The sequence below is a fragment of the Somniosus microcephalus genome, chromosome 1, assembly GCF_052327205.1.
Source record: "Somniosus microcephalus isolate GS21.2 chromosome 1, FLI_Smic_1.0, whole genome shotgun sequence".
Lineage (NCBI taxonomy): Eukaryota > Metazoa > Chordata > Chondrichthyes > Squaliformes > Somniosidae > Somniosus > Somniosus microcephalus.
The window spans coordinates 104,825,440-104,853,105 of record NC_140987.1 but is presented as its reverse complement, the minus strand read 5'-3'; the positions used below and the strand labels follow the sequence as shown (position 1 = coordinate 104,853,105).

The window sequence follows — 27,666 nt, the reverse complement described above, 5'->3', positions numbered from 1 at the left end:
ATGGCCACCTCAAGGTACCACATAAGCTGTCACTATTAGCGCCAGGCGCTACGGAGGGGGGTGCCACTGAATTTCCGGTCCGGGGCGCCTAAAAGGCGTTGCACACTCAAATGCCGTCATAATCAGCCTGCGCCCATGAGCGGGCGCTAAGATTTAGCGCCAGCGCTAAATGCATGCTCAATGTGGGGCAAGGCACTAGGCGCCTTGCGCCCGCCCGGAAATTGGCTAGCACCCCACTTCTCGGCCTCTTTAGGCGTTAATCGGTGGCGCTAACAACCGAATTTCTCCCCCGTAATGTTTAAAAAAAAAAGGATTTAATGTGTTGGTGTATTTTTTTTTTTAAGGTGATCCCCATTAATACTTTTGACAGTTCTGTACGTACAGAACTGTGTAAAGTATGAATGGGGATTCCCTTCTTCCATTGGTTGGGCCAGCCCACGTGACCACAGGAGCGCCTATGAACCGCTTGCGCCCCTGGGATATGTGGGGCTCTGCCCGCGCGTACCCGGAGAGGCCCAGGATCACAAGCCGCCATTCCACCCGGGCCACCAGGTACTTTCGTACACATTTTGGAAGTCGGAGACGTCCGCCCGCGGAAGCCTCCGATTGCAAATGTTGGCCCAATGAATCCCTGGACCATGTACATAAGAACATAAGAAGTAGGAGCAGGAGTAGGCCATACGGCCCCTCGGGCCTGCTCCGCCATTCAATAGGATCATGGCTGATCCGAACCTAGACTCACGTCCACTTCCCTGCCCGCTCCCCGTAACCCCTAATTCTCTTATCAGCTAGGAAACTGTCTATCTCCGTTTTAAATTTATTTAATGTCGCAGCTTCCACAGCTCTCTGAGGTAGCAAATTCCATAGATTTACTACCCTCTGAGTGAAGAAGTTTCTCCTCATCTGTTTTGAAACGGCAGCCCCTTATTCTAAGATTATGCCCCCTAGTTCTAGTCTCACCCATCAGTGGAAACATCCTCCCCGCATCCACCCGATCAAGCCCCCTCACAATCTTATATGTTTTGATAAGATCGCCTCTCATTCTTCTGAATTCCAATGAGTAGAGGCCCAACCTACTCAACCTTTCCTCATAAGTCAACCCCCTCATCTCCGGAATCAACCGAGTGAACCTTCTCTGAACTGCCTCGAGAGCAAGTATATCTTTTCTTAAATATGGAAGCCAAAACCGTACGCAGTATTTCAGGTGTGGCCTCACCAGTACCCTGTATAACTGAAGTGGAGATGCCGGAGTTGGACTGGGGTGGACAAATGTAAGAAGTCACACAACACCAGGTTATAGTCCAACAGCTTTATTTGAAATCACAAGCTTTCGGAGCACTGCTCCTTCTTCAGGTGAAGTGGAGAAATGCATAAAGACACAGCTTATATAGTCAGAGAATCATGTCAGATGTTTACAGGTAACCTTTCCAACTGCCATTTATCACACCTCGGCAGAGAGATAATCACAGCAGTCAAAGGTGTGAATGGTGTCCAAACAGGTCAGTCAGGGAAACATTACATCAAAGAACAATGAGGTGGGGTCACAAGGGGTCAAATATTGCAGATGCTGGGGTCTGTATGAAAAACAAAAAAAGACAAAAAACATTTTTTTTGGCTGGAAATCACAGCAGGTCCAGCCGCATCTGTGTAGAGAGAACAAGCCAATGTCGACTCGAGTCTGGATGACCCTGCATCAGGTGGGGTTACATGTAGCGTGACATGAACCCAAGATCTCGGTTGAGGCCGTCCTCATGGGTGCGGAACTTGGCTATCAGTTTCTGCTCGACGATTTTGCGTTGTCGTGTGTCTCGAAGGCCACCTTGGAGAATGCTTACCCGAAGATCGGAGGCTGAATGTCCTTGACTGCTGAAGTGTTCCCCGACTGGGAGGGAACACTCCTGCCTGGTGATTGTTGCGCGGTGTCCGTTCATCCGTTGTCGCAGTGTCTGCATGGTCTCGCCGATGTACCATGCTCCGGGGCATCCTTTCCTGCAACGTATGTAGGGGTTACGGGGATTGGGTGGGATCGATGGGCTCGATGGGCTCGATGGGCCGAAATGGCCTCGATCTGCACTGTGGGGTTTCTGTGATTCTGTATGAGGTAGACAACGTTGGCCGAGTCACATGAGCATCTACCATGTACCTGGTGGGTGGTGTCCTCACGTGTGATGATGGTACCTGTGTTGATGATCTGGCATGTCTTGCAGAGGTTGCTGTGGCAGGGTTGTGTGGTGTCGTGGTCGCTGTTCTCCTGAAAGCTGGGTAATTTGCTGCGAACGATGGTCTGTTTGAGGTTAGGCGGCTGTTTGAAAGCGAGTAGTGGAGGCGTGGGGATGGCCTTAGCGAGGTGTTCGTCGTCATCGATGACATGTTGAAGGCTGCGAAGAACATGGCGTAGTTTCTCCGCTCCGGGGAAGTACTGGATGACGAAGGGTACTCTGTTGGTTGTGTCCCGTGTTTGTCTTCCGAGGAGGTCTATGCGATTTTTCGCTGTGGCCCGTCGGAACTGTCGATCGACGAGTCGAGCGTCATATCCCGTTCTTACAAGGGCATCTTTCAGTGTCTGTAGGTATCCATCGCGTTCCTCCTCGTCTGAGCAGATCCTGTGTATTCGCAGGGCTTGTCCATAGGGGATGGCTTCTTTAACGTGGTTAGGGTGGAAGCTGGAGAAGTGAAGCATCGTGAGGTTGTCCGTGGGCTTGCGGTAGAGTGAAGTGCTGAGGTGTCCGTCTTTGATGGAGATTCGTGTGTCCAGGAATGAGACTGATTCGGAGGAGTAGTCCATGGTGAGTTTGATGGTGGGATGGAACTTGTTGATGTTATCGTGTAGTCTTTTCAGTGATTCTTCGCCGTGGGTCCATAGGAAGAAAATGTCGTCGATGTATCTGGTGTATAGCGTTGGTTGGAGATCCTGTGCAGCGAAGAAGTCTTGCTCGAACTTGTGCATGAAGATGTTTGCGTATTGGGGTGCGAATTTGGTCCCCATGGCTGTTCCGTGTGTTTGGGTAAAGAACTGGTTGTCGAAGGTGAAGACATTGTGGTCAAGGATGAAGCGGATGAGTTGTAGGATGGCGTCTGGAGATTGGCTGTTGTTGGTGTTGAGTACTGAGGCTGTCGCAGCGATGCCGCCATCGTGGGGGATACTGGTGTAGAGTGCCGAGACGTCCATTGTGGCGAGGAGTGTTCCTGGTTCAACTGGTCCGTGGGTGCTGAGCTTTTGTAAGAAGTCTGTAGTGTCGCGACAGAAGCTGGGGGTTCCCTGTACGATGGGTTTCAGGATGCCCTCGACATATCCAGAGAGGTTCTCACACAGGGTTCCGTTGCCTGATGCGATAGGACGTCCAGGTGTGTTGGCTTTGTGTATCTTTGGGACGCAGTAGAAGTCTCCCACGCGGGGAGTACGTGGGATGAGAGCATGTAGGATGCTTTGAAGGTCTGGATCGAAGGTTTTGATCAGTCTGTTGCGTTGGCGGGTGTGTTCTTTGGTCGGATCTGCGGGTAACTGTCTGTAGTGTTCCTGGTTGTCCAGTTGCCCGCAGATCCGACCAAAGAACACACCCGCCAACGCAACAGACTGATCAAAACCTTCGATCCAGACCTTCAAAGCATCCTACATGCTCTCATCCCACGTACTCCCCGCGTGGGAGACTTCTACTGCGTCCCAAAGATACACAAAGCCAACACACCTGGACGTCCTATCGCATCAGGCAACGGAACCCTGTGTGAGAACCTCTCTGGATATGTCGAGGGCATCCTGAAACCCATCGTACAGGGAACCCCCAGCTTCTGTCGCGACACTACAGACTTCTTACAGAAGCTCAGCACCCACGGACCAGTTGAACCAGGAACACTCCTCGCCACGATGGACGTCTCGGCACTCTACACCAGTATCCCCCACGATGGCGGCATCGCTGCGACAGCCTCAGTACTCAACACCAACAACAGCCAATCTCCAGACGCCATCCTACAACTCATCCGCTTCATCCTTGACCACAATGTCTTCACCTTCGACAACCAGTTCTTTACCCAAACACACGGAACAGCCATGGGGACCAAATTCGCACCCCAATACGCAAACATCTTCATGCACAAGTTCGAGCAAGACTTCTTCGCTGCACAGGATCTCCAACCAACGCTATACACCAGATACATCGACGACATTTTCTTCCTATGGACCCACGGCGAAGAATCACTGAAAAGACTACACGATAACATCAACAAGTTCCATCCCACCATCAAACTCACCATGGACTACTCCTCAGAATCAGTCTCATTCCTGGACACACGAATCTCCATCAAAGACGGACACCTCAGCACTTCACTCTACCGCAAGCCCACGGACAACCTCACAATGCTTCACTTCTCCAGCTTCCACCCTAACCACGTTAAAGAAGCCATCCCCTATGGACAAGCCCTGCGAATACACAGGATCTGCTCAGACGAGGAGGAACGCGATGGACACCTACAGACACTGAAAGACGCCCTTGTAAGAACGGGATATGACGCTCGACTCGTCGATCAACAGTTCCGACGGGCCACAGCGAAAAATCGCATAGACCTCCTCGGAAGACAAACACGGGACACAACCAACAGAGTACCCTTCGTCGTCCAGTACTTCCCCGGAGCGGAGAAACTACGCCATGTTCTTCGCAGCCTTCAACATGTCATCGATGACGACGAACACCTCACTAAGGCCATCCCCACGCCTCCACTACTCGCTTTCAAACAGCCGCCTAACCTCAAACAGACCATCGTTCGCAGCAAATTACCCAGCTTTCAGGAGAACAGCGACCACGACACCACACAACCCTGCCACAGCAACCTCTGCAAGACATGCCAGATCATCAACACAGATACCATCATCACACGTGAGGACACCACCCACCAGGTACATGGTACATACTCATGTGACTCGGCCAACGTTGTCTACCTCATACGTTGCAGGAAAGGATGCCCCGGAGCATGGTACATCGGCGAGACCATGCAGACACTGCGACAACGGATGAACGGACACCGCGCAACAATCACCAGGCAGGAGTGTTCCCTCCCAGTCGGGGAACACTTCAGCAGTCAAGGACATTCAGCCTCCGATCTTCGGGTAAGCATTCTCCAAGGTGGCCTTCGAGACACACGACAACGCAAAATCGTCGAGCAGAAACTGATAGCCAAGTTCCGCACCCATGAGGACGGCCTCAACCGAGATCTTGGGTTCATGTCACGCTACATGTAACCCCACCTGATGCAGGGTCATCCAGACTCGAGTCGACATTGGCTTGTTCTCTCTACACAGATGCGGCCGGACCTGCTGTGATTTCCAGCCAAAAAAAATGTTTTTTGTCTGTTTTTTTGTTTTTCATACAGACCCCAGCATCTGCAATATTTGACCCCTTGTGACCCCACCTCATTGTTCTTTGATGTAATGTTTCCCTGACTGACCTGTTTGGACACCATTCACACCTTTGACTGCTGTGATTATCTCTCTGCCGAGGTGTGATAAATGGCAGTTGGAAAGGTTACCTGTAAACATCTGACATGATTATCTGACTATATAAGCTGTGTCTTTATGCATTTCTCCACTTCACCTGAAGAAGGAGCAGCGCTCTGAAAGCTTGTGATTTCAAATAAAGCTGTTGGACTATAACCTGGTGTTGTGTGACTTCTTACATTTGTATAACTGAAGCAAGACTTCCCTGCTTTTATACTCCATCCCCCTTGCAATAAAAGCCAAGATTCCATTGGCCTTCCTGATCACCTGCTGTACCTGCATACTAACCTTCTGTGTTTCATGCACCAGGACCCCCAGATCCCTTTGTACTGTAGCACTTTGCAGTTTCTTTCCATTTAGATAATAACTTGCTCTTTGATTTTTTCTGCCAAAGTGCATAACCTCACACTTTCCAACATTATATTCCATCTGCCAAATTTCTGCCCACTCACTTAGCCTGTCTTTGTAAATGTCCTTTAAATTGTAGCGGTTACTTAAACTTACTGTCATCAGCAAAATATTCTGAAATTTTTACTGCAAATGCTGAGAGAAAGTTTGTACTGAATACAACTACACAACAAACCTGACTTGCATACCTGAATAGGGCTGGAGATTGTATTACAGTACTTAAGATACTCATAATGTTGTTACCTGTAAAATCCATCCTCATCATCTTGTTGAAACATGCTATATGTGACACTGATTAGACCAATGAACAAAATGTCCTTTTAGGAGACACTGTTGTTCTATGTACTCCATTTACACGTGAACATATATTTTTGGTAATCTCGTAGATTTATCTCAAATTGTCTACTGCACCAATAGGAAAAGTAATGCTATCTGCTCAACTTTAATTCAATTGTCTCCAACCCACTTAACTTTTTTAGTTCTGCCAGTATCTGTATTACACAATCTGTTAACAGTTTCAAATTCTGTCAACATTTCTTGTTTTGTGGTTGCTCAATTTGTACTCTTGCATCATAAGAGGCGGGCCACCTGCCCACCCAACTTCCATTTACACAAAGATCTTTTCTAAACCAAAGCAAGAGAGAAATTCAAACTCAACATAAAAAAAGATTTAAAATTGGCTTCTTATATCACTTAAAAATCTATAGAGTGTTTTACCATTAAGTTTGATTTGTTAAATATAATATAATAGTTTTATCATTGAGAATTTCTAAAAACAAACTAAAAGGAAAAAGGCACTTAAAAGTAAAGGACAAGTGAAAGCTTGGTGCTAACCTAGATGGAAGGAGGGAACATTTGAGGGTGGGGTCACCCTGGGTAACATCTTAGTTAGTGTTTACAGAAGGGCAATTGCAAAGGCCTACCAGTTGCTCATCAGTCTGTCCTATGGCAATTTGCTTTAAAATTTCAGCTTATCTACCCACCAAAATAACCCATCATACAGTACAGAGCTTGCTCTACAATCACTGCAGGAAATGGCTATAAACAAAAATCAGTATTTAACAAAATATTTTAGCAAGTTACAATGGTACAAGTTTCATTTCTAACAACTTGTCTACAGGCATTACTTCAATTTGAACCTGTTCCTTACCTCCCGACTAACATAATCAAATGCAGCGATCAGGGTGAAGAGTGTGAAAGGAAATTATCTGTAAGGCTAGCGATTGCCAAATGTGCTAAAAGCACAGAAGCCTTTCTTTTAAATAAAATCATGACAATATTTAGGAACAGGAGGAGGAAAGAGGCCCAGTAAGCTCGTTCCTATTTGATAAACCTTCTTACTTTACCCTTCAGTACTTTCACAAACACAATTGGCCAATCCCTGTTGGGAGCACAGAATCACCCCTCTAATTAAACCAAATTTTAATTTAATTTTGTTAAGTTTTATTTAAAGTTTTATTAAGTTACAGTTAATTGGGTCTAACCAAAAGAAGACCCCTCTAATTGATTCTTGCTCTGTCTCCACAGTCCACTTCAATTGCCTTATACAAGTCAGGTGCAAAAGTTCTGCCTGGTTTCCTTTCTCACTTTGCTTCTTGGATGTTCCTGGTGTACTTTGCAAATAGTGATATCTAAGGTGAGCACCTAATCCTATGTAACTTTATTGGCTTGTTTTTTAGTTAAAAAAAGGAATAAGTTTCAGTGGCAATTGTGTTCCAGAATGAAGTAAGTGTTAAATTGATTGATTTGCATTCCTGAACCTAATTCTCCCATCTTATTCTTAATCTGAAAATTCTTCATATAAATTAGTTAGAGCAGGAAGGTAGATTTGGCAGTTTATGAATAAAAATAGGGAAAATGGAGTAACAAAGTGAGAACAAAATATTGCAAGGCAGTGATCCTAAAATACCAGGGATGTAATTTGCTGCTTGCTCAGTCACTATTCTTCTGTCTTCTGGAATTCTCTCACTAACCCACTTTATTTTTCTACCAGCCTCCCTACCTTCAGAAGCGTCCTAAAATCAACTCTTTGACCATGCCTCCAGTCTCTTCCCCACCCCCTCTTGGCATCCACCTCACCACTTTGTTAAGTACTCTGAGACATTCTTTTACTTGAGTTTAATATAAAAGTAAATTGTATTTGCACTAAGCATATTCAGCCTGGAGGATTGTACTGAAAAAAATGTGTAACTGGGAAAGGTTTTAGAAACCTGACTGTTAGCTTTTGACTTTAATGGAATTTTCAGTTTTTTTGTTAAAGACTTTTGATCCATTTCCCTCTGCTAACCAAAGTTTCTAACACAAACTATGGGGGAGAAATTCAGTTGGTTGCGCCACCCGTTAGCGCCTTAAGAGGGCGCTAAGTGGGGCGCGAACCAGCTAGTGCCCGGGCGCGATACCTGCGCCTCTCGCGAAATTGAGCGGACATTTAGCGGCGGCGCTAAACCGCAACGCCTGCTCAGCTGCGCACGCAGATCCTGACGTCATTTCAGAGTGCAACGCCCTTGGGGCGCCCCAGACCGGAAATTCAGTGGCGTCCCCCTCCTTTCCGCCTGTCGCTCCCAACGACAGCTTGACTGGAACGGTTCCCAGTTGCTGTGGGGCTGGGGGGGCGCTATTTAAAGGGGGCGCTTCCTGGCTTCTTTGTGGTAGCCATTTTTGGACCACTCCTTCTGAGAGAGAGAGAGAGAGAGATTTGCAGAGAGACAAAGGGAGAGAGATTTCTACTTTTGGCTTCTGACCAGAACTTTGTAGTTGCTTTGCTTTTTCACTGGCATAACTTTGAGTGGTCACATACTATGGGGGCTGCAATGGATGGGAACGTCGGGCTTCTCCATTACATTGAGAGGGCACAGAGACGCAGAGAGAGAGTGGCAACCATGGCCAGATGGAGGAGGGCCAACAGGCGTCGGCACACAAGTCCTTACGCTCCCAGGGTTTTCCGTCAACAGTTCTCATACATCAATATGTCTGAGGAGCAGTGTTTTCGGAGGCTGCGATTCAGCAAGGAGGTAGTCACCAAACTCTGCCAGATCTGCAGCCTCAACTGAGGAGCAGGACGTCTCTGTCGGTGGCAGTGAAGGTAACAGTGGCTCTCAACTTCTACGCCACCGGCTCCTTTCAATCCGCTACTGGGGACATTGCCAATATCTCCCAGTTCGCGGTGCATTGCTGCATCCGTCAAGTCACGAATGCCCTCTTTAAAAGGAGACGACAGTACATCTCCTTCCCCATGACCCCGGACAAGCAGCAACAGCGTGCAATGGGCAAGAATAGCGGGCTTCCCCATGGCGCAGGGCGTCATTGACTGCACGCATGTGGCTTTGCGGGCACCGCAAGAGAATGCCAAGGATTTCCGCAACCGAAAGGGGTTCCATTCGTTGAACGTCCAGTTGGTCTGTAACCACAGACAGCTGATACTCGCTGTCAATGCCCGCTTTCCAGGCAGCAGCCACGATGCCTTCATCCTGCGCCAGACTTCTGTGGCAGACCTTTTCGAGGCCCCGGCTCACCCAGGAGGCTGGCTTCTCGGGGACAAGGGCTATCCTCTGTGCACCTGGCTGATGACCCCGCTCCGTTCACCCAGCACGCCTGCTGAAGAACGATACAATGAGAGCCATCAAGCTACCAGGAACATCGTTGAGCACACAATCGGCGTGCTCAAGCAATGGTTCCGCTGTCTGGACCATTCCGGAGGAGCCCTTCAGTACTCACCTGAGCGAGTCTCCCACTTCGTTGTTGTGTGCTGCATGCTGCATAACCTGGCAATCCTCAGGACTCAGCCAATGCCACCAGACATTGGAGCACCAGCAGAGGAGGAGGAGGTGGAGGAGGAGGAGGAGCAGCAGCACCAAGACGGGAGGGAGGCACAAAGTGCAAGGGCTGTCCGTCAATGGCTTATAGCAAGTCGCTTCTAGGCCCCCTCTGAGGGAATGGCTTCTGCCATTCAAAGAACCTGAATGGAACCGTGCTGCAACCCCTAAGCCGGTCAAGGCAACAATTAGTTCAAAGAGCAAACATGCACATTCTGAATGAAGACACTTCTTTATTTAACAAACTGAGTACCCTTCCCGCATGACAAAAGTAATAGAAAGAAACCCCCAAAAAAACAGTCAGTCACATAACTGGCTCTCACAACCTGGAGACAATGAACAAAACAGTAACAAAAATATGACCACGATCCTCGGCCTTCAATAAAACAATTAGCAACATTTTGCCACACCTCCTACTTTTTGCCCTTCGAGGGTGATCTGCTTCGCTTGCGAGATTGGCCTCTTCCCACCCTGCAGCTCCACCGTAATGGGACCCCAGTGGCTGCAGCAAGGCTGGGGGAAGGCTGCTGAGTGTCAGAAACTGAGACTGCAGATGCCCTTGAGGGACGGCCTGGACCAGCTCTGGGCCTGGAGGGCCCGGCTGCTGACTGCTCCAACTCTGCATGGGCGGCACCAGTCTGTCCTACAGGTGGTGGCAGCTGCAGTGGAGAAGTGACAGTGCTGGCAGCAGGAATGCTGTCATCCTGACAGAGGACAGCAACTTCCTGTTCGGCCGACACACTGGCACTCCCACGGGGCAGCACTGCAGCATGCGGAGCAATCTGCTGAAGCACAGATTGCTGGCCTGCTGCGGCATGGTGAGGGCCCTGGGGAATCCTGCCCGATCCAGCAAGGGTGGCAGCAGTCAGTGCTCGTGTGGCCTCAATCTGCGTCTGCATGAGACCAGCCACTGACTGCATTGCAGCACTTAGCAATTGCCTGGCAGCCGCCTGTGCTGCGCCAACGTCCTGGACAATCCTTGCCTGTGCTGCGCCGAAGTCCTGGACACTCCTTGCCTGTGACTCAATGGAATCTGGCATCCTTGCCACTGCAGCCATGAGCTCAGTGTGCCTGTGCACCGCTGGGCGCTCATTTCAGCGAGGAGCCGCACCTCTTCTACGCTCACTGTAGCAGGAATCGAGGCCAGACTCTCCCTCCGGGGAGAAGGCCGCCGAGCTTCCCTACCCCCCTTGCGTTGCTGCAGCCCGCTGGGCCCCGGAGCTTCACCCTCCTCAGACCATTCCCCCCCTGCTCCCCACCAGGGAAGACGTGTCCCCATTATGGCCATGGGCTGCCTCGGCTGAGGGTGGCACTGATGGTCCGGCTTCCTCCTCGTCGTCGCCTTCAGAATCACTCACAGTGGCAGCTTAAGGGCCCGCCTCCTCACCTGGTGAATCAGCATCTGAAAGCAGGGAGGTACAAAAGTGGCTTTAGCGTGAGGACAGGGTGGCAGCAAGGGAGACATAAGTGCTGCAATGTACTGATTTGGCTCGAAAGTGGCAAAGGATGCTGGTGTGAGGAACAAGTGGAAGGAGAGAGGTCAAAAATGTGATGGCCTTACCATTGCTGTCCATAACGGGGTCGGCATCTCCAGTGGCGACGGGGACAATCATCCGGTCTGCCATAATCCGTTGGACTCACTGCTCCAGTTCGGTCAGGGCTTGAAGGTGAGGCTGGCCTCCCCCGGTCCGTTGCTGCTGCCTCCTATTATGCGCCAGCTTGCCCTGCAAGAGAAAGGACGGGCTCTGGGTACAGTGTGCAGCCCTGATCTTGGCTGCAATGCCTCCCATGGTCGAATAGCCCTTACAGTGTGCAGCCCTGATCTTGGCTGCACTGCCTCCCATGGTCGAATAGCCCTTACAGTGTGAAGCCCTGATCTTGGCTGCAATGCCTCACATGGTCGAATAGCCCTTACAGTGTGCAAAGTGCTGAATGTGCATGTGAGTTTCCTGAAAGGGCCATAGGTGTTGGCTGAGGGCTGGGCATCGGGGCTTTCAGGACCCTTTGGCCATAAAGTGAGGTCGACATGCAGGGATGAAGAGGATTCTGAAAAGGGCACTCACCCTGACAACCCGAGTGAGGTCGTTGAACTTCTTCCTGCATTGCACAGGGGTCCTAGGCACCATGCTGCTGGAGGTCACTCTGTGAGCCAGCTCCCTCCAAGCTTTTCGATAGTCGCTGGGCCGCGGCCTCCTGCCACTGTCCGGGTACAGGAGAGATCGCCTGCGCTCCACCACGCCAACCAGAGCTTCCAAGGCCCTCTCGCTGAACCACTGCGCTCGCTCCCTGGCCCTCTCCATGGTCCTTGGCTTAATTTTGTGGCAACAGGTCTGTCCAGGCCGAGATTCAGGGCTCCGATGCGCAGGGTGTGGCTGCAATTCAAGATCGACCCTCCCCTTTAAAGCTAACTGGCGCCAGCGTGTCTGTGTGCAATCGCTAACTGCAATCGCTAACTGGCCGCACCTGCGCTGCGCCCGCCCTCGGAGGGAGTGCCTCGCTCCTCCGGCTTAGCGCCTTAAGACAGTCGTGCAGCGCCTGTTTTAGCGCTCCAAGCACCTCCTGGGGCGAAGGAGGCCAATTTAGCAGTAGGTGGCGATAATTTGCGCCAGGCACAAAATTTCACGCCCGGCCAATACTTACGCCTCAAACGGGGCGATACCGAATTTCTCCCCCTATAAGTTTAAAATTATAGCCTCTGTACAGATACTCGGCTAATTTGAGATTACAAATATCTTCTAATGAGGTTTATCAATGAGCTGCTGGGTAAGGTGTCAGTGGAGAATCTTTGAGAAGGAAGGTGGGTGAGTGAGTGAACACATTGGGGGAAATTGCGGGGGGGGCAGCCAATCCGCAGCCAGGAGGCGGGTCATCTATTCAAATGTTATAGTGAGGCTGGAAGTCTCTGCTTTAACCTTCATTTTGTATTTAAGTTTAGTTGGTCGGGATTCGCAGGCCTTGTAAAACCTGCCAGCTAATGCAAGGCGAGTGTAGTGGCGCTCCGTAGTTTTCAATATGCAGCCACTGAGCTTTAGCTTTGAGGCTTTTAGCAACGAGTAGACGCGTGTCGAAATAAAACGTTCCAAAACGTAACTTTGTCTTTTAACTGTTTACTGTAATACATTTCAAACAGGATTTCAAAGTAAAACAGGTTTAAACACGGTCAAAAACTGTATTGCTCCACAGCCATCAAAGCTTCTACCTTTCCTAGCCTCATGGTGCTTGAACTGTAAAAATGGCTAGATATATCATGTGACAAGCTTAAGGACTATACCATTGGAGCAAGAATAAAGGGGATCTCTCAGACTATACTATTGGAACAAGAAAAGAGGGGGTTTCTCAATACAGTAAGTCAGTCAGGTAAATTAACTATATTATACTAGAATATGCATCAATAATAAACAAATGTACATACATACTGTACCATAATATTTAACCAATATTTTAAAGTATTTTCTTTCTTCTTTACACTTTCATGACTCTTACAGCGAGGACTGCTGGATCCAGGAGATAAGTGCCTTTACACTTACTTCCTGGATTCAGGGTCGCTGCCTAACCCACCCCCCAAGATTGGCTATCCCCCACGAGGCCTCCGATCCCTCCCCGCAGGCCTCACTGCACCCCCCCACCCCCCAGGCCGCCGATTCCACCATGAGGCCCTCTCCCTTGCTCCTCTGGCCCTCCCGATGCTGCTTCCGGCCCACGATCCTCACCCAAAACCCCCACCCCATGCTGCTCCTCCGGCCCCTGATCCCTTCAGACCCCTCCCATGCTTCTCCGGTACCCCGTGGCCTGCGATCTTCTTGAGACCCCTCTTGTGCTACTCCCAGTCTGCGGTTTCCTTGAGAGTCCCCCCAGCTCCTCCTGGCCCGTGAGCTTCTTCAGATTCTCCCCTCCTGCTCCTCCCAGTCTGCGATTGCTAATATACCCCCCCCCCCCCCACCTCCGCAACTCTGCCTGCCCCGGCCCCCTCTCAATCTGGCTGGCTGCGGGTGGGAAACAGAGGCTTCCCATGCAAATCAGGCCCTGCCATTAAATTTGGCAGGACCTGCGGGAAACCCGTTCTTCCGGGTTTCCCGACTGCTTCGGAGCCCCGCCCCCAACCCACTTTCCCCATTAAAATTCAGCCCAGTATGTCACCTCACAGCACGCACACATCTTCTTAGCTGAACGAAAGGCAGCAATGCTGCAGAGAGATCCGTAGCTTTCGTCTGCCTACGCTTCAAGCTAAAGAAACTGATGTGTAGTCAAGAGCTCATGGGAGGAAGGGGAACAGAGAAAAACAAAATGTTTTAAAAAACTAGGGCCTGGAATTTCCACGGGGTTTCCCAGTTTTCTGCCGTACCTTCACTGCACGACCGGTGGAATCTCCAGAACAAAATGGCACATACAGTGCATTTCAGCCATTTAAAGTTGTTTCCCCAGGGGTTTTCGAATATCCCTAAATGAAGTACAATAGCAAAATATTGCGGATGCTGGAAATCTGAAATAACAACAGAAAACGCTGGAAAAACTCAGCAGGCCAGGCAACATCCGTGGAGAGAGAAACAGAGTTAATGAAGTATGGTGGGAGCTGGGGGAAACCCCTGTGGAATTTCAGGACCTAGCAATTTGAGAGAAGAGAATGCTCCCGCATATAGAATGGCACAGTAACATAGGGCCAAATTTAAGTCTTTACAACTCCCAGCCTAGAGGTTTGGCCTTGTGCACTGACAGCATACAGCAGGCATTTGGGTACACCATTCAACTTTTCTGTCCATTAAAATGAATGGATAAAAAGTCATGAGGGGGTGACATCAGAATTCCAGCTATTCTTTCTTGGCGTGTGAAGAGAGTATTGAAGACAAAAATTAACCTTATAATTTTTTTTGGCTGTGCTCAGAGTACATACAAAGCACAGTAGGTAAAGAGTTAACCTGGCTATTCTAGCATGGCAGCCAGATGATACAAACACATCAGTTTGAAAGCAGCTTTTACTGATTGACCCAGGGTCTGTTCTCCTGGGTAATTGCTGAGCAACCATCCCTGGTGCCTGAGTTAGTGGGATAATAATATTGTGAGCATTAGTGTGAATGAAATGGCTCAGTCACCTCAAAGTGAACATAAGGCTCTCATAAAAGACAATATAATTGATAGTAACAGTAAAAGTATAATATACAATTCATACTTCTTGCTTTGAACCTATTTTCAGCTGCTGTGTAATTTATCTGAAGGCATGTTTACAAAAATTATTGTACTATTTTGCTTTTAAATATAAGTTTTTCACCACGATTAGCATATAAAGAGAATTCCCTTTGGTAAGAGTAGACCTATAATACTCTTTTACAAGAGTTGGTTTCTAAGGAGGTTGGATCATCTTGAAAAAGCATTTGCATTGAATGGGGCCAATTTTGGGGACATCCAACATGTGGCTGCTATAGCAATCTGCTATAAAATTCCTAATAAATTTGTTTGGAAACCTTTTTGAAACATCATTATTACTGAAATTACAGTGAATGCTATGGTTGTCATTTTGTTGAACGTGGCTGAATTGGCCTTACTTTTACAGCTGTCAGTTTCTGTTGTACAAGAAGATATAACATGTGAACATTTTTTTTAAAGTTGATTTTTTTTTAATGCTTGACAATCCATAGTACTAAAAGTTTTAACGGGGTTTAAATCCACCTGTGTTATCTGTGTTTTATGATCATTGTGAAAAAAATATCCGTTTGTCAAATCAGTAAGTGTGCTGCAGCTGATCTGCATTTGTCTTTCTGTCTTCTGGTTTGTTTTTAGGCCCTGAAAGTTTGTGAAAGAAAAGTTATTTGACTTGTCTTGTATTTGATTTAAAATCCCAGATTAGCAAAAGATTTTCATGTGTTTCACAATTAAAGTTGAACTGGCTTGACACACATAACGGGTGATTTTCCGATCTTGTGCTCCAGGTGAGGTGTTTTACTCACTGGGAATGTATATTATAAATTCAGGTGCCTGCTATACGTGGTTTGTGACCATTTAAATTAATGGCCCGTATTTTCCGATCCCTACGGGTGTGTACGTGCTGTGTACACACCCATAGGGACATCAGAAATGCCGGTTTCAGGCATGCGAAGCGCATGCGCTGAAAACCGGCATTTCCGATCTATCAAGAATGCTGTTGACAGATCGGATGCCTGCCTTGGAGAAGGGCCTCTGCGGGCAGAGAGTTCCGCTTTCTGCAGAACCTCCAACCGCTGAAAACCCTTAGAAATCTTATGCCTGGTAAAAGCAGGGGTAAGGCCTGCTTTTACCAGCAGAAGAGTTGAAAAAAGTAAAAATAAAACATTTTTTTCACACATTTTATAATTTAAAAATACTTTTAATAAAGGTAAGTTTATTTTTAGTCCTGTAAAAAACTATTTTTTATTCAAAAAATTAAATTTTTGTTTAAAATATTTAATTTAATGTAATTTTAACTCATTTTAAAAACGTGATGGTTTTTAAAAAATGTATTTAATGTTTGTGTCTTTTTGGGGTGATCTCCATTCATATATTTGACAGGTCTATCTGTCAAAAGTATGAAGGGAGAGTCCCTTCTCCTATTGGCTGGCCTGGCCCACGTGATCCCAGGGACACTTGCGAACCACATGCGCCCCTGGGATAAGTGGGCCCTGCGCATTTCAACTGTGGAGAGGCCCAGGAGCGGAAGTGTCCGGACCTCGGGAGCCCTCAGGTAAGTTTGTAGATTTTTTTCCGATGGGAGGCATCTGCACGCAGGAAGCCTCCTATCGGAAATTACGGGCCAATGATTGGAAAAATCTTGTGTAGTATGGGGGTTCAATTTCTGATTTGCGCTCCTGATGGATGAGTCTCCTGGTGGAATCATTAAGTTGAAAAATGATCCCTATATATCCTGGCCTTGTACCAGATTGATGTTTTCTTTTTGATGTAATACTTTCAAAAGTTGTTATTGTTTTGCTTTACATCCTTTTCCAAGGCTTCACATAATTGCTTTAAGCCATCATACATTTCTGTAATGCTTGCAGATGATACATTGGTATGATGGTATCGAGCTTGTTGATATTGTTGTGCACACTTGGGTGGCATTAGACAATGAGGAAGATGGAACAATTTGTTTGTTGGTGGGCACAGTCTGTGTTGATCAGTCCATGTTGTGCAGGGGTGATACTTTAATGGTCAGTGTCTGTTGTGAGGTTTCATGCTAGCCAACAACCCGGTGGAGCAGGCTTCAAGGGCCGAAGGGCTGAATGGCCTTCTCCTGTCCCTATGTTTCTAGCCCCATTCTGGGGGAATGCTGGGGCTCATGGGGCAGGGAAGGAGAATATGCTGACCCTAGGAAAACAGCTGCAAGTGGCTGGTGTTTCTCCAGCTTAAGCAGGCAGTCGTTAATTAATCCTTTCTGACTGGCCGATATCCTACAGATGGGGAAGAAAAGGTAGAGGAAATGCAACCACTTGTTTAAACTAGTGAGAACTGTGCTTGTCTTTGCATCTTGCGCCTGATTCTCCAGTGGGGAGGTCCAGCAGTAATGAAACTGGATCTGCTAGACTTTGAAGTTGGTTATGATTCCTGTGACCTCTTGAATTGTTGTTCAGAATGGCTAAATGTAGGATTCTGATCAAAATACATGTGAACAACAGAAAACTAGCCACTAGAATTTCAAAGTGCGCAATCCCAATTCTTTATATCAATGACTTTTATTACAAAATAGGTTTTAAAATACAATGGACTTTATCAAAAAATATGTTAAGGCACAAAACCCAAGTTAAAGAGGAAAAAGAAAAATCCCCTGTCATTGTTTTTGGGCTTTTTAGAGAGCAGTCAGCAAAGGCACAATGGATAATCCATGAATAAAGCCTCAGTTTTTTCTTTTGACTTAAACAACTTAGAATCTGGAAGGACCATGCTAAAAATAAAATGTCCAGGAGCTCACTATTTAACAGAGGTGTTCTCCCACCATAAAATCAGTTTTTCATTAAAGTTGGGCTTTTTTTCTATTTTGAGACTCAGAATTATGTAAATGTTTGCCTCAAGATTAAATAACTGCAACTGCAGTTTCTATTTTTCTTAATTGTTCACACTTTAAATCAAAGAAATAATGGTATATTAATTATATATATATATGTTAAATGATTATATGGAAGTTTCTAAGAAGAGTAACAATTGACTATTTGTAACACTTAATGTAACTGGTCTTTGTTGAAGCAGTTGTACATACCTGGCATGTACCGTTAGCACAGATGTCTGCTTCATGTGGACCACATGGCGTTCCATCAAGCACTTTCTCTGAGATCAGCATAGGTTGATCTTTCCCCAGAGGAGAACAAAACAGTGCACAGGGCTTCTCTGAACAGGAAATCAAACAATATGAAACACATCATACATTAGTCTAGTTTATACTTTACAATCAAACCTTATGTGTAGAAATATTTTCTGATCATTCAACTTGACAGTTCCTGTGCTGGTTTCAATTGAATTCCCAATATACACTATAATATACCTTTACCTATACATGTACTTCCTATAAAATTCTAAAAAATGAACATAATGGAAATTTGAAAATCTAATAGCTAAAGTGATTATTTTTCCCACTATAGATATCAGGACACTTCCAACATAATACTGTGGTAGCATTCCCATAAAAAAAATATATATTTTAAAATCCTGTGTACTGCAGCCTGTAGTGTTTAGATTGCACCACTAAATATTAGTAATGAATGTGAATTAGTAATGAATAGCCGTCTGCTATTTAAACAAAGGAGGTAACCTGTTCAAAATAAATAGGTTAATGTTTCACAATTTTCATTTAAAATAAATGGGTTACCATCTTTATTAAAATAGAGGGCAAAGGAATTTCACACAAACATGTTAATGTGTACAATACCAATATCATATTGTAATTTGCTCAGGAAAACTCAACAAAATGAATCAAATCTGGTGTTCATATGACCCAGTTTTGAGTCTCAAATGTGCACAAACATGTAATTCTAACCTAGAGAGGACAATGGTCTCAGGGCCGGGGGCACACTGATATGTTATGGTGGTAGAAACACAATTCTGATTGTGAACTAGTTTGTTAAAAATAAAATTGATTGCACTGATGTCAAATCAAAAATGATGTCAACTTCAACTCAGACCTGTTCTATATGTGTATTACAAACAAAGCTATCAAAGGCTGACATATCTCTCAAAGATCCAACATCTCTGTTATGCAGTATAGTTCTTTTTATTTGTTGCCAATTTTCTTCCCTCACATCCTGAAGGTGCTGACTCTTGCTGGTGTATGGCTCCATGGGCGTTGACAGCTGAGACTGATCCTGTCCTCTTCCAACGTCCATACAGGCATGCTTTCCAGCAAGAGTCTGGATACTCATCAGGAGTGGAAACCCTGGATAATTTTTCTCCTCATTGACTCAGGATACTGAGGCAAATGTAGTACCCACCCTGCTCCCTCAGCTGGGTGGGTACTACACTTGCCTCAGCACAGAATGGAATCAAAATTGGGATCTTCCATTCTGTGAGGGGGGTGGAAGTATGGCAGGGCTGAACCTCTGCTGCCATTTTGAAGAGCTGTAATTTCTCAAGTCTCCCCTGATCACTATGACCCCCTTGTTGTCGCCCAGTTCCAATTGGGTACAGGTTCATAATGTAATTTGTCCCTAATTTGGCACTATAAGGGGCTGAAATTCCATTCCTGGGTCATTGTTGGCATTAGCACATTTTGATTGGTGCATTATGTATTCCTGATGTACAGAGGGGACTTCCCCAGGTTGTCTGCTCTCCCCTGATCTAAGTGCAATTCATGCATTCCCAGGATGATCTCAGACATGATTGGACATGCAGGGGATAGGATTTCCTGGGCAGGGGCAGAAATGTTCTGGTGCAGCTTGATAAATTGGCACCTGCACTTCCTGTTGGTGGAAAAATTTGAAATTGTGTAATTTCTGATGAGGCAGGAGACTGCTAATGTCCAGCAAGCAGCAGAACAGCCTATGTCAAGCATAGTCTTTTGAGCACAAAGCAAATGGACTGAATCCAATCCAGGTTTTCTGATCTCTCTGCACCCAGTGAGCACATGCATTGCCAGTGAAGGGGAGCAGAATTTCAGTCCCATAATTGGTAATTATTCTGAAAAGACATAAGGATAGTTGATGTGGGAAATGGAAATTCATCCTGGTACAGCAGTGTGCTCTTCTCGGGTTAAATACTTGTATTTGTACGGCACCTAATCACATCTCTCAAAAATGTCTCCAATTGCTTCATGTACAATGAATTGTAATTACTATATTTACATTACATTTGCACATAGCAAGATTCCACAATAGCAATGAGATGAATAGCTAAGTTGGTACAATTAAAGCACATTGTTGGGGCTTGACACTTCATCTAACCAATTTTATACCTGATTTGGAAGGCTTGATACTGATATTGAGTGCAAAAAGTGGGAAAATGTTAAATTTCTCTAGTATTGACATATATCAACTTGATTAGCAAAATAGTAGTTCTCTTCTTCGATTACAATACCGATAGTCTTAAAACTTTAGAACTTTGGGAAAATTAATCTTTTGTACCAGTTTATATTTCTTCATACTTACATATATTGCTCCAAAGTATAATTAATTTTGATTTAAACAGATTTTAAAATTAATTAACGGTCACAATATTTTTCACAATTTTTTTTCATATCATTATTAAACTTTTTATTAAACATTTCAAAGAATATTTGGAGACCTGTTAGGGTTGTTAGGCTCAAAAGCACTTAAGAAGTTTTCCTGAGGAAACTGCTCATATTTATTGAGTTGTTGATGCTCTATATTTTGAACTCCTGCTTAATAGCTTACTGCCAGTGATGTTAACATGCCCAATTATTGAACAGCATGAATTATCATGTTTAAGCACCAGAACAACCCTGGAATGAGACCCGTGATCCCTATAAGTTACAGGACAGTAATACTGATTAAAAGATGGCATCTATATCTTAGAAATGCAGAAAGGCCAGATTTTCAAAGCAAGAGGTAGTCCTGGTTGGGCTAAAGGTTACAGCCAGGAGATCTTATATATTTAGAACTGTCTTTAACCACCTAAATCCATGTACTGTACCAAGACGGCAGCCAAGTAGGAGGTTTCATGTTGGTTGAACACAATTTCCAAGAATAAAAGAAACCGGCAAATGGTTGAGATAAAGTTCAATGACAAAAATACACCATTGAGAAGATAATTTTTAATTGCCGATCTGGTGAGTCAAACTCAGAAAAAATAATTTTTAAGTAAATATTGCGGCCCAACTACAGATAAATGAACATTGTTATTGACAATAATGAAAGTGCAGAAATTATTGAAGGGTAAGATAGAAGAGGGAAAGGAAAGATCGAAAATAAGATGATGATTTTTGTGCAATATACAATATACTGGTGCTGAGTTAAAGGGAGAAATTTGCTATTAGTAGGGAGCCTCCATTAAGGAGAGACATTTAAATGTTGTTCTGAGCTGGAGTCCTGCTTTAATCAGGTCAGAGGCCCAGGGTGTGTTAGGTAAGTGCTTTAGATGTTTTGTTTCAAATGGAGGCCTGAATTTTTCACACTATTAATGAGACGTATGGTCGATTTTGCAAGTTTGCATGGCTGGGAGGGAGCCTTGCCCTCTGGCTGTCCTAAGCAGGAAATGATGGATGTGAAAATGACTGGTCAGAATATCATGGGTGGCATGCTGCGATTTCCCAAAATTGGAAAATCGTTCATTACAATCTCTCCTTAATTATATAAAAGGTCCTAACTTCTTTTGAAACCCAACATCTGAAAGTCTCACCTGGCAGACCCTGGGTCTTGGACCCCATTACAGCAAGAATTAACTCAGCAGAACATTTAAATGTTGATGCTGAGCTTAATGGAATCTGAGGACCAGGATGTGCCATGCCAGTGTGTATTAGGTACAATGTTATGAGTCACATAACACACATGATATCTGACAATAAATGTTGGTGACTGATGTCATAACGGCAAGATAGATTCACTCAACTGAAATGATTTGTAATGAGGATTTTATGAACCTCTCTTGCTAATGCTGGCCTATATACTTCTGGCACAGGCTGAGTTCTGCAGCCAGGTTTTGGCTGCATTCTCTTATGATTTCAAAGTGCAAAGCTTCTGAATGGTAAAATTATATGTAGTATATAAAGAACTTACACATTTTGAATGGCTCTTATTGTAAGGCAACCTCTAGAGCATTCAAGACGCCTAAATTGCTGTTTGAGCAAATCAGTTGTTTGCTATGTAATGGACTTTGTCACTTTGAATGCTTGGTTTTACTTGTACTTGGCTGCAGTTTTACAGTACTATCAGGAGTTGTGATTTAAACCATGTCGATGGTTCCCAAAAAGTCAACCTTGCAGTTGATCTTATTTTAATTTTAAAAAAGGCACAAGACTAACTATGAATGAAATATTCCTGTGTTGGAGGTGACTAAGGAGATCATATTCTGTGTGCCAGGCATAAGAACATAAGAAATAGGAGCAGGGGTAGGCCAATCGGCCCCTCGAGCCTGCTCCGCCATTCAATAAGATCATGGCTGATCTGATCCTAACCGCCAATCCACTATCACAAAACCATCTCCTGAATCTAACAGAATTAGACACACGAAATAGGAGCAGGGTCAGGCTACACGGCCCCTGGGCCCGCTCCGCTCCCCACAGGGCCATGACCGATCCAAACCAAGACTCATGTCCAAATTCCTGCCCGCTCCCCGTAACCCTTAATTCCCTTTACTTCTAGGAAACTGTCTATTTCTGTTTTAAATTTATGTAATGATGTAGCTTCTACAGCTTTTTGGGGCAGCATATTCCATGGATCTACCACCCTCTGAGTGAAGTAGTTCCTCCTCATCTCAGTTTTGAAAGAGCAGCCCCTTATTCTAAGACTATGCCCCCTAGTTCTAGTTTCACCCATCATCTGGAACATCTTCCCCGCATCCACCCGATCCAACCCCTTCACAATCTTATATGTTTCAATAAGATCGCCTCTCATTCTTCTGAACTCCAATGAGTAGAGTCCCAATCTACTCAACCTCTCCTCATATGTCCATCCCCTCATCCCCGGGATTAACCGAGTGAACCTTCTTTGTACTGACTCGAGAGCAAGTATGTCCTTTCTTAAGTATGGACACCAAAACTGTACGCAGTATTCCAGGTGCGGTCTCACCAATACCTTGTACAACTGAAGCAATACCTCCCTATTTTTATATTCTATCCCCCTAGCAATGAAAGCCAACATTCCATTGGCCTTCTTAATCACTTGCTGCACCTGCATACTAACCTTTTGAGTTTCGTGCACCAGGACCCCCAGATCCCTTTGTACTTCAGTACTTTCCAGTTTGTTGCCATTAAGATAATAACTTGCTCTACGATTTTTCCTGCCAAAGTGCATAACCTCACACTTTCCAGTATTGTATTCCATCTGCCAAATCTCTGCCCACTTACTTAGCCTGTCTATGTCCCCTTGCAGGTTTTTTGTGTCCTCCTCACTCACTACTTTCCCTCCCATCTTAGTATCATCTGCAAACTTTGATATTTTACACTCGGTCCCCTCCTCCAAATCGTTAATATAGATTGTAAAGAGTTGGGGACCCAGCACTGACCCCTGCGGAACACCACTAGTTACTGATTGCCAGTCTGAGAATGAATCATTTATCCCAACTCTCTGCCTTCTGTTAGATAGCCAATCCTCTATCCATGCCAGAATATTACCCCCAATCCCGTGATTTTTTATCTTAAGCATGGATGAACTTGAGAGACACAGTTGGATTTGCTCAAAGTGACTGCAGCTCCACGTGGGAACAGTCTGCCAAACACCATGCCCTAGAAACGCCACCAGTAGTGCAACATTTTTACTTTGGCCAATGGTTTTTCTCCACTTGGAAGAAATGTGTGAATGAATCAGCTTTACAGAAGAGTGTATCTGTTAGCTTGCAGATGCATGGTGGGCATGGTACTATAACCAATGGCAATGTGTGACATTGGGAATGATCCAGCAGTTAGAGAAATAAATGAAAATAATGACTATTATGACTTCAAGCTTCAGACAGAGCAACTAGATTCAATGAGGATCCATCCAATTTTTTCCAGCATTTAACATACTCCAGTCATTATCTCCCTAGTGAGCTTAAGCCTCCTAAACTATCCTCCATCATTAAGACTAGGTAAGTCATTATTGGCCTGTACAGCCTTTCATCAGTGTGTTTTTTATTCATTCTTGGGATGTGGGCGTCACTGGCAAGGCCAGTATTTATTGCCCATCCCTAGCTGCCCTTGAGAAGGTGGTGGTGAGACTTCTCCTTGAACCGCTGCAGTCCATGTGGTGAAGGTGCTCCCACAATGCTGTTAGGGAGGGACTTTGATGATAAAGGGACGGCAATATATGTCCAATCTGGGATGGTGTGTGATTTGGAGTGGAAATTGGTGGTGGTGGTGTTCCTATGCAATGCTACCCTTGTCCTTCCAGTGGTGGAGGTCACGGGTTTGGGAGATGGTTCCAAATAAGCCTTTGTGACTTCCTGCAGTGCATTCTGTAGATAGTAAACACTTTAGCCACGGTGATGGAGGGAACGGATGTTTAAGCTGGTGGATGGGGTGCCAATCAAGCGGACTGCTTTGTCCTGGATGGTGTTGCACTGCTTCAGTGTTGTTGGAGCTGCACTCATCCAGGCAAATGGAGAGTATTCCATCACACTTTTGATAATTGTAGGTGGCGGAGAGGCTTTGGAGAGTCAGGAGTTGAAACATTTGTCACAGGTTGCTCAGCCTCTGATTTGCTCTACTAGCCACGGATTTATGTGGCTGGTCCAGTTGAGTTTCTGGTCAATGGTTACCCCCAGGATGTTGGTAGTGGGGGATGCAGCAATGGTAATGCCACTGAAAGTCAAGGGGGTGGTTAGAGACTCTCTTGATGCCTGGCACTTGTGTGGCACAAATTTTATTTGCCACTTATCAGCCCAAGCCTGGATGTTGTCCAGGTCTTGCTGCATGCAGAAATGGACTGCTTCATTATTTGAGGAATTGCTAATGGAGCTGAACACTGTGCAATCTTCAGTGAATGTCCCCACTTCTGACATTATGATGGTGGAAAGGTAATTGATTAAGCAGCTGAAGATAGTTGGGCCTAGGACGCTACCCTGATTGTCTCCTTCATGCTTCTACCTTGTGTATCATTTTCCGTGCATATTGTTCTGCCTCAGATAGCACAGTGACTGCTGCAAGTGATGTAACATGTTTTTTTTTCCAACAGTGTGTCACACTGCATTAATGTAAAAAACAAATAAATTCAGAGCACTTATTAAAGCATTTAGGCCTTTTAAAAGATCAGAATGTGGTTGCTGTACTTAAGACAATAATTGGCCAAATTGGTGGAAATAATTTACCACTGCATTTAGCCTATATTGGAATCGGCAGAATGGAGACAATACTGTTAAAAAACACCCTTAACAGCTGGACTGTACTTTTCCCCTGAGAGTAATTACCAATATGGTAAATATTTGCCCATAGTCTTTCATCACTTATAGTCAAATTTATTAATCATCATGATTCTTTCTGAAATATATTGGATTAATCTAGCACCAGAAGCACACAAATTTTGAAACAATTAGGAGAGGAAAAAATCAATAAGAAAGCCAATACTGTACTTGGAAAAAAATGTTATATATATATAAATGGGTGACAGAAACATTTTACACTGCCAGCATAATTGTTTTAGCATCAAAGTTATTCGGACCATGAACATGTGATATCACTTTTTCACTCTGATGCATTGGAATGAATGAATTGGCAGGTTTACGGTAATACTGTAGTGTGTGCCATATCAGGACTTGGCATTTAGTACTGTCTGCAGCTCCAAGAGAACAGATCCTGTCCAAAACCCGAGTTGAAAAAAATAAAACTGGGACAGGTTTAAAATTAAAGAGCTGCAAGTGAAAAACCATGTGACATCTCAGAACACATAAATGCAAAAAAGAAAGGCCTGGATTTTGCGTTATTAATAAGTGAGGCTAACAGCATTCACCATTATTATGGAGTAAATCGAACAGCAACTTTCGGAGTACCCACTTGCACAGTTAAACGAGGAAATCTGGAAGTTGTAGTCTGAGTTACCCTGCTCCTCCACAGGTTGTGCTATAACAGTGTGGTAAACCACTGTTTGTATTCCTGTTTGTCCTGTTTGTATTCCACTGTGTACATGCCTGGACATGCCTCGGCTGACTCCTCCCACAGGTCCTAGTATAAAGGTGACTGCTCCCCAGCCCTTGGTATCCTGGACCGGTCGACCACTCGAGGCAGACCTCCATTCTGTTGTTAATAAAAGCCTTCAGTTACTCTTCTAACTCTCAGTCTTTTATGAGTAATTGATAGCGCATCAAACAGTACCTTGCCAAGTGACTCAGCGCTGAAATCAGTGTAAGGGTTTGAAGTTGCGGTACTTACCAGTAAACACGACAGAAAAAGTTAGGGCTGGTGTATTCAAAGTAAGTACATTTTTAACAGCGTGATAAGTCATAATTACTGCCAAACAACCTCCCTGGCCCTGAAAATTTAATTTTACAAGTGTGGAGTCTCATTCCTTCAGAATTTAATTAGTGTTGGAGAGTTATAAAACAATTTTTTTTTACTTTTTCTGTCTCTTTTATCTCTCTTGCTGTCTTAATCCCGTCTTTCTTTCCCAATCTTTATTGTGCTTTCTGTACATGATTTAAATGTAATTTATACTTCCTGCTTTATACTCCGCATGTCTCAGTGAGGATTCTTCAATCTGATTGGTTGAAGAGCCTCGCTGTTGCTTTACCTGCTCACACACACCACAGATGCACTCTAGAGGGCGTTGCGTTGGATAATATGCCTGATGACAGCATGTTTACGCTCAAAAGCCCACAAAAACTCTGTGGGCAGCATCAGCATAGTGAACGGCAAGCGCCGTTCCTTCACTGCTGACCACAAAATCCAGGCCAATATGTTCTTATACATTCTTGCTTTTTTCTTTCAAAATATATCAAGGCAATAAACTTTTGACTCTTGGATAGCTAAAAGATATTTTGGCACCTAACCTTTCCTTTAAAGTCCAAATACTCTCAAAAAAAGTGTCCTAAGGTTACCCATCCTTATTCCCCCAAATATTTTATTGAAGTATTTATGATATGAGACCTGTTCCATAGAAGAACATTTATGCTTGTAATAGAGATTGTAAGACCAGCACCATGGCTGTACTCTGTCACACATCAAACACAGTCTGTGGTTAATGACTTTCCAAGCCTGACTGGCTAAGTTAAAGCCAAGTAAAAAAAAGGCTTTTTTATTACAAAAGAAAGTACTATGAGCTGGTGAGGTAGTGGTTTTGTGCCATGATATGTCATTCTCTAAGTATCTACTAGTGGAATACATTCCAGAGACGATGATGTAAAGGAGAATGCTGTTTCATCTAGTTTTCTATCAAAGTAATGCAGATGTCTTCATTTGGGCTACAGCACTATTATTTTGTTTTGAACATTAAAAGAACTATACCTTGTCAACTGTGATAAAACAATGAAAAGACATACATGAAAATCTTAACTTCTGTGTCTTTGAAACTTCATTATTGCTATTATGGTACAGCTTGGGCTGCATGGTAATTCTTCTAAACTCATCATGGCGAAGCCGGTTACATTTTGGTTGCATAAAATATTTTGACTTTTTCCCCATAAAGTCGGGTTTCTACATATTTGTAATTTTGTTTATTAACCTTACAGAGAAAGCTATGCAGTGCCAATTTCAACAACCCTCTCGGGAATACAATGACACAATTCAAGTGAGAATTTGCACTGTGTTCCCACTAATCCATAATAATCAGAATTAGGCTAAGTAGTCCTCTACCTATAACTACATATATCTAATTTTATAACTGACAGCTGAATAAAAAGTCAACAAGTAACCAAAAATGTTTGTATCGAAATAATGATGAATGCCACTATGTT

General features: G+C 44.8%; 1 protein-coding gene across 1 annotated transcript in view; it reads right to left on the bottom strand.

Moving 5' to 3' along the window:
• The window catches only part of LOC147124270 (A disintegrin and metalloproteinase with thrombospondin motifs 19-like), a 719,202-nt gene that overhangs the window by 214,882 nt on the left and 476,654 nt on the right, over positions 1–27,666 (bottom strand). The window contains exon 14 of the mRNA XM_085984458.1: positions 17,900–18,027. Coding sequence (XP_085840584.1) covers positions 17,900–18,027 — 128 coding nt within the window. The remainder of the gene's footprint in view (positions 1–17,899; positions 18,028–27,666) is intronic.